Below are 12172 nucleotides of genomic sequence, written 5' to 3'. Positions count from 1 at the left end.
TAGATACAAAGACATACTCAGACAGAAAGACGGAAAAATAGATAAAGAAAATTATTTAAATAAGCTTTTTTATTGAGACCAAATAATAGATCAACTCTAGCCTGGGGCCTTTTGTACTATGAAATTTGCTCAACAAACGTTTTTTATATTTATTTTTTTATGGCAATGCTTGATATCTTCTTAGTACAAACCCAGCTTCATTTATAAAGACATATTTTTGGTTAGATAACACAATAATTACAGAATTAACCTGAAACTGTCCAAAAAACTCCATTCTGAGTGGGAAATTCTGACATTTTTTCCTGAGAAAAGTCACAAAAATTGAGATCCAACTATTCTGTTATTTAACAAAGATCACATTTATATAGACAAAATACAAATGTATACATCTACCACCAAAGCAAAGACAAAATCATCTGGAAAAAAAGTTCCATTAAACTATATATAATGTTAGAAGGATTTATGCCGAAGAGAATCACAATTTTGTGCCAAAACTCTTGTTATGCTTGTTTTAAGCCAAAAATGTATAAGCTATAAATTTTTTTAGTCCTTTGTTTTAAAGTACGAACAAAAATATATCAATTGAGAGGTGTTCTGTGTCATTCTTACATCATCATAAACCTGGCAAATGCACCAGTGAGTTTAAAGGGTTAAAGGAACCTCAACAGGCTGTCATAAAGATTTGAATTATTCAGTTACATTTTGAAACTTAAAAACAATCACGGAAAGTGTCCGTTTTTTTAATGTTTTTCTTTAATTCTTCTTATTTTTTTTCATGTTTTTGAAACACAAAAAATGAAAAGAAATGATTGTTTGGAATAATCTGTCCTCAAATTCCCCAGAATGTGACAGGATCAAAGGACAGGGAGTCAAATCTATAGACAACCCACTCAATAACCCACAGACCCCCAAAGGATCTTCTGCTAGCACAGCAGCGCTTCATACTGAGCACGGAGTCCAAGTGAGCACCGATCACATGGATCAGTTACACCCAAGCCAAACATTTGAATTATGCAGAAGCTCTGCTTGAATAGTTAGACTCTCTGTTTACATACAAAAAACACCCCTAAAGATTTCCTGCGCACTCATGCTCTCCCTTTTTGGCCTTTTTTCCCTCTTTCTCAGGATTTGGGTTGTTTAAAAGTCAGCTTTCATGAATGCTGGTGTCACTCATCGGGCCCCCTGAAGGCCTGCCTCCTTTGCCTCTGCATCTCCTGCTTCCTCTCTGTGACAGTCTGGACTGGTGGCTCTGATGCAGGCAGTAATTAATAGTCTCAGTCCCACACTCTCTCTACAGGGCCCTGAAACTCCTCATCTGCCAGCGACACTTGTCACCTCCACTGCCACTCCGTGCGTGGCCTGGGGTCACCGTTGCATGCATGTGTGTTGACGCAGGCGCCTACGCAAGTGTGAGACCGGGTGGGGTTGGTGGTCTGCTGGGCCATCTCTCATGATTACTGTCTGTTCCGCCCACTTATATTCAAAGCCCTTTGGTTCCCGTCATCCAACAAAACGGCAGACTTACCTTGTCCCCCTTAGCTCCATCACGACCCTGCCAGAGAGCGAGAGAGAGCACACACACAAAGACAGTTACTTCTCCATTGTTGTTCCCGAGGAAAGCTCAAGGGGCAGTGAGCTGATTGTCAGAGGGGACACAGAGGATGAGATTGGAGCAGACACTGCCTCTGTTATGGTTTCAGGCAGATATCCTTGATTATAAAGTACCCCTCAATCAAGGATAATTCTCTAAGAAATATAAGGAAATTAAATAGGAACAGATGCTGCGACTGAGTTTTGTCTGCAAGTTTACTTTCTTCCAAATAAAAAAAAAAAAAAAAGAACTTAGGGCAAATGAACTAAAGCATGCAAATACAACAAGGCTTTAAAGATTTGTGGAGTGTGAAGGCTTACTGGACTGCCTTCAACTCCTGGCAGTCCTGCAGGTCCAGGAGCTCCATCTTTTCCCTGTGTGTCAAAAACATAAATTAGACCCATTGTTTGGCTACAAGAAGATGTCTATTACATACGCAAGAGTATAAACCCTAATAAATCCTACTTGAGGTCCTGCTACTCCAACACCTGGAGGCCCCTGTGGGCCAGGAAACCCCACATCACCCTTGGATCCCTTGAAAGAAGAAATGAAAAAACAAAAGAAACAAACATCAGTAACAACTTTCATACACATACTGGCAAAACAATCTTTTTCTCGAAGCTACCTTTTCTCCTGCAGGACCGCCAGGGCCTGGGGGGCCGCTAATGCCAGTAGGTCCCTATGCAACACGCTGCAGTTAGCCAAAGATTCTGAACATATTACAATTTTCTAAATCTGAATGAAGCTTACTACAAGCCCTGGAAGTCCTCTTGGTCCCTCCTCACCCTTTGAAGATCAGAACAGTAGCATAAGAGAAGGAGAATGTCACTCAAAAAGGTCAGAAAAAGGTACAAATTTGATCGGATACAATCAAATCTAATAATGATCTGTGTTTTTAATTCAGGTCTGACCTGTGGTCCTGGTAGGCCAATTCCTGGAGCTCCGGCTTCTCCCTATGTGGCATCCAATTAAACTCAGTTAAGAATGACAGACAAAAATGGACTAGACAAGACTGTGCAAGAAACATCTCATGGATGTGCTGGGACGCATCCTCAGTGATGTATCATGAGATCATGGGGTGTTTCGGGTCCCACAACATTATACACCCTCACCCAGGCGACCCAGCCGGGGTATATCAGACCCTGACTTGCGTCCCAGTAGCAGTCCACGGACCAGCCCCCTTAATCCAAAGCCACCTCGTGGCCTTGTCTGTGGCTTTGGTCATGGATTGAATGGCCCCTGTAATGCCTAACCGACTTTGCAAAGGGAACATCCTGCAAACCCTCTACAGCCAACTTCTACAGGCTCATAGAACGTTTTCCAGCCTCTCTCCATGCACCCCTCCACCAGTCCCTACTTAGCGCGTTTGCTCTCATTTGCTTCATCAATACGCTCTTCCCAGGGCACCAGAAGTTCCTGGATGATCAGACGTTTTGAAAGCTCGGAGATAACTATCATGTCTCATAGCTGTTTTCCTATGTCGACCTGCAGCTGCCAGTCCGACGCTTTGTGGAGGAGGCCTGTTGTTAATTGTGGCCGCGCCTCAGGTTTCTCTCCAGCTTTGATGAAGGGGACTGCTTTCTTAGGAGCATGATGGTTTTTGCTGGTTTTAATGGCTGAGGCTAAGCTCTCAGCAAGTGCTTTAAGCACCTGGTCGTGGCGCCAGCAGTAGCGACCATCAGCCAGAGCCCTTGGGCAATATTATCTATTAAAAAAGACATACCTTGCTTCCTTTAGGGCCAGCAGGTCCTGGTAAACCTTGTGGACCTTGTTTTCCCTGAAAACATGATGTTTGAGATTAACATCAGAAACTCTACCAAAAGAGCCACAAGTACATAAACAGGTCCCTCACATTTTTGCCCTGCTTTCCTGTTCCTGGGGGCCCAGCGTCTCCCTTCTCTCCTTTGGGTCCTGGGACAGCTACGCCATCACCCACCACAGCTCCAGAAGCACCACAGCTTGTGCAAGCATCCCCCTGAGGTAGAATAGCAGGACATAATGCAGCTGGATTTACTAAAAACCAAACTTCTGTTAAAGTCAGAGTTCCTGTCTGACTGTTTTCTTTTTTACAGGTAGATTTTTTTAATCTAATTTCATTGAGGACTTGGTGATTATAGGAGTAAGATGTAAAATAAAGAACTGAAAAGCTTCAAGTTTCTGCATTGCAGCAATGCCCCACTCTGACCATCTTTACAGCAGTTTTCCTGTGGCATAGAGCTCTCTGTTTACACGCTATCCTGCTAGCTTACAGCTTCTCACAACCCTCAACCTAACAGTGCAACAACAAAAGTGAGCAATATTGGAGCTATCCAGTCGTGCAGTTTGGATCCAGATTTCAGCTCAGACATGGAAAACAAAGACGTGCATGGATCTATTTGTCTAAAAGTGGATGCATCAGAATGGAGCAGAACAGGCAGCCTGTGGCCCATCCAGCGTATTTTTTAATGCCACACCTACAACCTTTTTTAAAATGTATTTTTTCATCTGCTCCTGGAACACAATGATTTGAATAAAGAAATACTAAAATATGCCATTTTAAGCTTAATTTTCTTCTCCATCATCATTAAAATGCCACAAGAACATGTTAAAAACGTCAAATATGTGTCATTAAATAAATATACACACAAAACAACACCATTTGAGGTCAACCATCAATACCTTTTCTCCTTTAATGCCCACTGGGCCTTGCTGACCAGGATCTCCAGGTGGTCCTGGGACTCCAGGATAACCATCAAGTCCCTTTTCTCCAGTATCACCTTGTTCTCCCTGGTAAAATTTAATTGTACTACAATCAAACATGATCAAAGATAATGCAAAGAGTATAGTATTAATAATAAAAAAAAAAACATTAAAAAGGAAATTTATGGTTTTAAGCCATAAGTATGCGTGTGAACACTATCTGTTTTGTGTACATGTCGACAGGTGGACATTTTTGCAGCTAGCAGGTGTGTTCATAACATTTGAGTGTGTGTGTGGATAGGCCCCGCCCTTTTTGTACTGCATTTGAACCTTACCATAAAGATTAACAACCAGTAAACCTGTCTGCTCTATGCTGCTTCATGGTCTTACCCCCCTTCCCCTCCTATTATCACCCTTCTACCCCCCCTCTCTCTAACGTCCCTCTCTCTTCTTCCCCTCTTTCCTTTTCTGTCCGGTCCAACACCAAAGATTTTCAGACATGATTGAAATTAATAAAGTTTGGCCTCAATTACAAAAGGGGTTTATTCAGACATACCTTTGGTTTGTCTGAAGATTAATAACCCCTCTTGTTAAAGTAAAATATGTCCAACACAAGAGGCCCTCAGCTCTTATCTGCCTGCCTAGCTGTTGGACAGGACAAGTTAATAAAAAAAAAAAAAAAAAAAAAAAAAAAAAAAGAAATTTATGCACTTTTTATACGATTTTGCTGAAAATACTGACTGTAAACATTGTTGCTCTGTTTTGCAAAAAAAAAAAAAAAACTCCTTAGTAAAGCTCTAATTTCAGTGCATTTGACAGGCAAACGTTTCTGATATATAATGAAATATAATGAAAGGCTTTGATATCATGTTAAAAGAATACAATATTGATTGATATGAATGTTAAGCATATTTGCATCTCAGCAATTCACCATCTGGCTCTATATGTAAGCTAAACCATTCCTTTCACTGAATTCTTAGCTTATTTAAGGTGTCCTGACTTTGCTTATGGCAGATTTACCTCACATTTTGAGTGAAGTGATAAAAGCTTTTCACACAACTGACTTATTTAATTTCACAGGAATCTTCTCCAAGAGCATTCTTGCTCTCACTGGTGTCAAATTAATTCAGAAATGTCTGGTTGTCTCAGGGGCCTTTTTTCAGTTATTTTATTTATTTTTTTCAAAAGATTATTCTTGAACTACTGTTTTGGATGTGTGGACAATGAGCTATTTAAAAAGCTCCAAACTGACACAATGTCCCAGAGGATTGATTAGGGAATTTAATTGCTCAAATGCCAACATGGTTCTTGAATTTCTTTGCAAGTCCCTTCAGACACACAACGTGTGAAAATAATACATTAAGGTTCTAATGGAGAAAACATGCAAAAGGGGCAGCAAGGACAATTACCTTCTCTCCTTTAGAGCCAGACAGACCAGGTGGTCCCTGAAGAACAAAATAAAATTGACAATACACATCATCTGCAAGTCCTGAGCCAGCCTTTTGATTGTTGAGGCAATAAAAAAGAAAAAAAAAAAAAAAAACTGTTGACATGAAGCCAGACTCACAAGCATGCGATTGGCAAGAGTAAGTCCAAAAATACATATAATTGAAACAACTCTGTAGCTCTAGGGGGATCTCTGTCTGTTTGTACAACAAGCATCATGGCATGTTTCGCCTTGGAGGAGGAATCTTCCAGCATCGCAAACTTCCACTCATCCAATCGGTTGCTAAGCTAAGATGCTCTGCTGTACAATGTGATGCCAAAAAGCTGCCGCGGTAGATTGGAGTTATTCAGACGTGGCTGGATACAACCCTGAAGATCGCTAATGGGTGTTATGATCTATTTGCTTTGGTTGTTTTACTGTTTAAATGTGTTGGTATGATAACTCATTAGCCAGAACAAATACAATTATTTATTAAGGCTTTATTGACAATTCAGTTTGGAGAAAATAAAAACCAGACACTATAGAACTGTTGCTTTATATATTTTTGCAGAAGAAAAAGTAATAGTTCACAATAGAGATCCCTTTGTTAATGTTTGTTATTGCATAAATAATCATTATTTAAATAACAAATGATGTTTTAGCGGCCACTTAAATCTGTCTCTTTGCATTACTAAGTGTTTTACTTAATGGGTAAATAAGCAGTTAACAAATGTGTATCATTTAACCGTTCTTAGGTGTTCCAAAGTGATAATTATTCACACTTTACAATGAGGTTCAAATAACACATTTATAAGGTTAGATTATGCTTAAGTAATGCTTATGAGGCTTTTTTCTTAGGGGTAGCTCAGGCTTAAAAGGTAAAACCTTTCTTACCTTTTAAATTAGTTAAAGTTAAAGTCCCACTATCTGTCACACACCAAGGTGGGTGAAATTTGTTCTCCGCATTTGACCCATCCCCTGGAGGAGCGGTGAGCTGCAGACACAACCCCCCAATCCCACCCCTTAGTGCTGAATGTCAAGCAGGGAGGCATTGGGTCCCATTTTTGCAGTCTTTGGTATGACTCGGCCTGGATTTGAACTCACTACCTTCAAGTCACAGGCCAAACACTCTACCACACGGTTCCTAACTCCAAATAAACAACCTTAATGATTACTTTAGACACTATTAAGGCTTTGAACTAACATGTTGTTAATGCATTTAAAAAATGCTAGGTGGTTGCATAAGGCAGCTTTTATCAATGTTATAAAATGCCTTAATTAAGTTGAATAATAAACATTAGTAGCTACTAACTAATGCATAAAATGATACATTTAGTAATAAAAAGAAGTGCATAAAAGTGGATGTTTTATTCATTATTTAGTGCTTAATCATGCATTAAGTAAGAGAAAATGGCCGAAGAAGTGTGCATTATCAGAAACGCACGCACAGACATGGAAGCCTAAATCCTCAGACGTGAAGCAAATTGTTAATTTCTGAAAATACTTTATTCTTGTTCAGTTTTTCGGTTTAAATAGCTTTTTTATTTATTTTTTTACAAAAAGCGGAATATTTGTTACGTGATGCAGCGCGTTGTCATAGTAACATAACATGCAGAGCCAGCACCGACCTCGACTGCAGCGGCAAATGAACGAAATGTCTATGGTGATGGTCATGATGGGTTAAATAAAGCATCAGTTCAGAGAGAAAGTTCAGTTTCAGCTTGTTTTTGTCCAGATGATGATGCTAAAGTTGGTTTTAAAGAAGCCAGCGCAGTGATACAGAACATTTAAAAAAGACGGAACGTCTTTTTTAGGCGTGCGGTTATCATCATTTTTTATTTAAACGGAAATCATTACTTTTTAATCCACACCCAGTAACCAATCAGAATCAAGTATTCACCGGGGAGCCATTGTATAACTAACATTAATAAGCAAAGTGTTTTAGTGAAAGAAGTTAGTATTATGCTGTCCTTTTTGGGGTTCTTATAGGAGATCACACCCTCTGCAGTAAGAAAGCAAAACCTAATCAAGCACTGTCCCACCTGCTTGCCATCAGCTCCGAGACCTGAAGGCCCAGGCGGACCTGGAGGTCCAGGGAAACCTGGAGGGCCTGGATCGCCTTTTGTTTCTTCTGAGATTTTGAAGTCCGGTTTGTCACCAAATTCTGATAACTGGCACACGCCACACTCCCCCTACAGAAGGAAATCAAGAGCATTGGAAGAAAGGTAACGTAGAACCAACAGAAATGATAAAACCTACCTTCTCCCCCTTTGATCCAGGAATTCCTTCACCAGCCAGCCCTCTTTCTCCCTATTCGACAGGATGACATGTAGATGACTTTGTTTCTCAGCCATGAAAGATGCGTAAAAAATCAAGGACAATAACTGAATTTTTGGAGAGTATAACATGAGATAATGCATGTGAAAATTCCAGTTTCCCATAAAGGAATCTATTAGATTAGAGTGCATGATTGATTGATTTTTACTCTGAAATTGGTGAATATAATTGATGACTACCAAGTCTGATAGGCCTATGATGGGCCTGTGACCCTTTGGCTGAAAAATAGACCCTATTGAATCCTGAATTTAAGTATTTTTATTAATTGTTTCACATCATAAAACTATTTAACAAGGAAAAAACTATAAATGGAGTCTTTATGGATCATTTCTACATACTATAGGCTGATTCATGCTGAAACTAATTAAAAACTAATACAAAAGACACAGACGGAAGAAGATAATGAGTTTTCTCTACCACATGTAATTACTCTTATTTGAAAAACACAATGAAACTGTAATAATTGTAGTTATGAAAGCTAATTTTAAAGTAAATATGACAGCGTTTGACATCAAACTAATTTGGTTATATCCTCTCCAATGTCACTGGTGTGTGGGACGTCTAAGTTTCCTCATTATGCAATACTGTCGTGCCATAAATGTTAATATTAAACTAATGACATAAATGACAGCATAAATAAAGCGGAGGAGCGACAGAATCAGGTGCTGTTGAAACACCTCTGAACCATTTCTGGTTTTCATTACAGCAGATGCTAAAAACAGAAAGGACTTGTAATATCTGAGGTAATTTTGCTGCCAGAGATTGTCTCTTTCTTTTTTCATTAAAGCGCCAACTGCCACACATCAAATAAGCCAATTTCACCACAAAACTCAAAAGTCACCTAATTATAATTTTTTTCCACAGAATTTCCTCACAAATGTAATAAAACAATTGTAAATAGGAGCAGGTTTTTTTATGAGCTCACTCAGTATGCACACAGAATGTATTCACTTTTTTCTTTTGATTTATTGTTGCTCTCTCTGATCTGTTCCTACTTTAATAGGGACTTTGGCTTTGTTTCACATTCTTTTTGCTTTTGCACAAAACCAGGCATACTACTGTTAAGTTTGCAGCTCTGCCATCACACATAAATAAACAGATGTTCATGTGTGTACTGCTGTGATTTTTTTTTTAATTGCTCTGCACATCTCTATAATTACTACATGTATATGTGGGGGTTCCATTTTTTTTTTTTTTTTGAAAGCACTGTTTTAAACATAACAAAAACAAAGCGTTTTTGACCAAAAATACAATCTAAAATAAAGTAACTCACAGACACGTTCACTCTACTACACAGTGCTTCCTCAGCTGGATCCTTTCCCTCTGGGTCGGCCGCTGTTCAGCCTCTGTGGCTCTAGCTGCGGAGCTGCATCACAGCCTTGCAGTGGTGAGGCTAAATTCCCCCCCCCCCCCCCCCCCCCTTTGCTGCACTTGGCTGGCTTTGCATCTAACCCCAGAGGAGGAGGTCCCAACTATTATTTTCCACCTACCAATGTTATCCATTCTCAGCCTGATGCCCTGTGTTTACCTCCATTGTTTGCAAGGGTTGGAGACGTGTGCGTGTTCATAAATAAATGTATTTATTTTTCACTCTTCATTTGACTTTGCGTTACCATGCATAAGAAGTACTATATAAAGAAAGATTGATTTGATTTGATACACTAATCTCACTACAGTGCATTACAAGCAATACCAACAGCAGTAATAAACTGTGTAAAAAGATAGAATGACATGAAACCAAGAATATGTCACTGAAACATGTATGTCAGACAAAGATTCTAATAACTTGCACAGAAAGTGACATTAGCTTTCTTAATTGCAATGGAACTGACAAGAATGTCAAGACTGCTTTGAAAATCCATGTCATACTGAAGTCAGAATATGGCTGTTATGAGAAAAATGTCAGAATATTGCAACTAAAATGTGTCAACCCCACATTCTCCACCTTTAGTTAAATTTATTTTACTGCTAAAACCTTTGGATGGGAAGAAATCACACGAGAATGTGTTCTTTGGGTACAGATTGTGGTGTTTATGTAAATGTTACTATAACACTAGAAAATACTTGATCTGTTTTATCATTTTACAGCTTTAATGAAATGTTTCTTTTTGTTTAAACTTCCCCAGTGATGTGTCTACATGTCACAGTAAAGGCATAGTTTCCAGTTTCACCTTTAAAGCTAAAAGTTTAAATCAGGCTTTAAGCATTAGCGCAGTTAGCTGTGCCACTTGAACAGTATTTTACTGATTTCCAAACATCAGTGAAGGTGACACTGACTTGAAGTTGAAATAGACCTTAAAGTCTCTTCCTTGAAGTGTATCACCGCTCATCCGAGTGGCTTCATCAGTCTAATTGGTGGAAGTGTGGTAAACACAAAAATAAGCCTGTTGGTTTTAAATGCACAACTTAAATTTAAGTATCTAAAAAATATATATATATTTTTTATTAAATGTGAAACGCACAATTTTGTCTTATGTTTAATTTTGGAATTTAACAAATGCAGAACGGAAGGAACAAAACTGATGCGGACAGTTGTGTGCTGGGTTGTTTCTGACGGTGGGTTTGTGCATGAGCACCTCAGACGCAATCTGGACGACGACAGAGAAGCATCCTGTGTTCATTGCTGTGGCATTTTCTTCTGTTCTCAACAGGTTGGTGTACCATAAATATGTTCTTTTGATCACTTGATTTGACATAAAATTAGTATATATTATTTATGAGTACTTTGAAAGAAAAAGGGAAATATAAAGAAACTTTACGGAGCGGACGGCAACTTGAAAGACATCTGGCTTAACTGCCGCTGCGAAACCGTTACACTGTGATTCTGGCGCGTCTTTGCCCTGAGCGCTGCCTGGCAGGCACCGTGTTTTGCTAACAACGTATTTTGCTAACAATATGCCCCGTGTAAGAACTTGCAGGCAAAATGTTAAAACACAGTTTTTCAAGGATTTTGATGTGGTTTGAGTTTATGTGAAGAATGTTTATTGAGTTTAAATCAGAAAAGTATTATATTGAAATTGATTTAAGCTGTCCAGACTGAACATGTTAATGTTATTGAATGCAGAATGTTGCTTCTAATTTTGTGCATCATAAAATGATGGGACTCAATGGTCAGACACTGGCTGATAAGGTGTATTTGTATATATGTTTATGTAAAGATTAGAGATAATACACCTGGAGAATTGAAAGATTTTATTTAATATTGAACTGGTATGTAATGATTGTATAAAGACTGCAGTTTTGAAAATGCTGAATGAAAACTGGGTGCATATGAACAAAGGGTTTTATTTTAAGTGACTGTAAATAAACAGACGCAATCTGGACGACGACAGAGAAGCATCCTGTGTTCATTGCTGTGGCATTTTCTTCTGTTCTCAACAGAAAATCTATTTTGTTGCTTTGACGCCACTCCTGGTGTCGGTAACAAATTGTGGGGGCTCGTCCGGGATCTCTCTCCGGCGCCACTCAAGTGTCCAGGGGAGCAGATCCAGTAACAAAAGAACCAAAGCTGAGGTGCCGCAACGTGACTACAGCCGAAGTGACAGCAAGTGAACGTCCACGAGGGAAGATTGAAGCCAGAAAGGACCCTTTCTTCCAAGGGAGCCGCACTGCTGTTAACCAAGAGCAAAAGAAGTCATGTCTGCGCCACGTAAAGAACTCACATGGAGCATCAAGAAGAGCCTGTACCAGCTCACCTGTGATGAAGTTTACCAGCTTGCTATGGAGGTGTCCAGAGACTTCCAGGAAGCAGTTAACTTTGACTCATCTGATGAAGAAGGATGTGTTGAGTATATCCTTCAATATATGAAGTCCAATGCATTGCTTGACACTGAAGATGAAGGGATGAGTCATTTGTTAGCACTAAATGATCTTGTAAGCAACATTATTGAGAATCGTGACTTGATGGTTATCAGGGGTAGTTTAACGCAAGGGGAAGAGAATGTCACAGCTGCATCAGCTAGGACATTAGCTCAGGCTGATGGTAATGTGACAAAACCAGCTCCACTACCCACTGTCTCCATACCAAGAGTGACTCCACCAACCAACAACACAAATTCTTCCACTCAAGACATAGAACAGCTGCAAGCAATACATGAAGAATTAGGGAAAAAGCTGCAAAGTTACAAACATGGAGCCAG

The 12172-nt window shown here is 39.3% G+C and overlaps 1 protein-coding gene across 2 annotated transcripts in view; it reads right to left on the bottom strand.

Moving 5' to 3' along the window:
* col16a1 (collagen type XVI alpha 1 chain) overlaps positions 1-12172 on the bottom strand; it is a 106832-nt gene that overhangs the window by 22922 nt on the left and 71738 nt on the right. For both annotated transcript variants that reach the window (XM_023959862.1, XM_023959863.1), the window contains exons 27-38: positions 7956-8006; positions 7739-7888; positions 5680-5715; positions 4250-4357; positions 3444-3566; positions 3315-3368; positions 2503-2544; positions 2342-2377; positions 2217-2270; positions 2057-2125; positions 1912-1965; positions 1526-1552 (exon numbers count right to left, since the gene is read on the bottom strand). In XM_023959862.1, coding sequence (XP_023815630.1) covers positions 1526-1552; positions 1912-1965; positions 2057-2125; positions 2217-2270; positions 2342-2377; positions 2503-2544; positions 3315-3368; positions 3444-3566; positions 4250-4357; positions 5680-5715; positions 7739-7888; positions 7956-8006 — 804 coding nt within the window. The remainder of the gene's footprint in view (positions 1-1525; positions 1553-1911; positions 1966-2056; positions 2126-2216; positions 2271-2341; positions 2378-2502; positions 2545-3314; positions 3369-3443; positions 3567-4249; positions 4358-5679; positions 5716-7738; positions 7889-7955; positions 8007-12172) is intronic.

The sequence above is a fragment of the Oryzias latipes genome, chromosome 11 (genome assembly GCF_002234675.1).
Source record: "Oryzias latipes chromosome 11, ASM223467v1".
NCBI lineage: Eukaryota > Metazoa > Chordata > Actinopteri > Beloniformes > Adrianichthyidae > Oryzias > Oryzias latipes.
The sequence above is the reverse complement of the archived record's forward strand: the minus strand, read 5'-3'. Positions and strand labels throughout refer to the sequence as shown.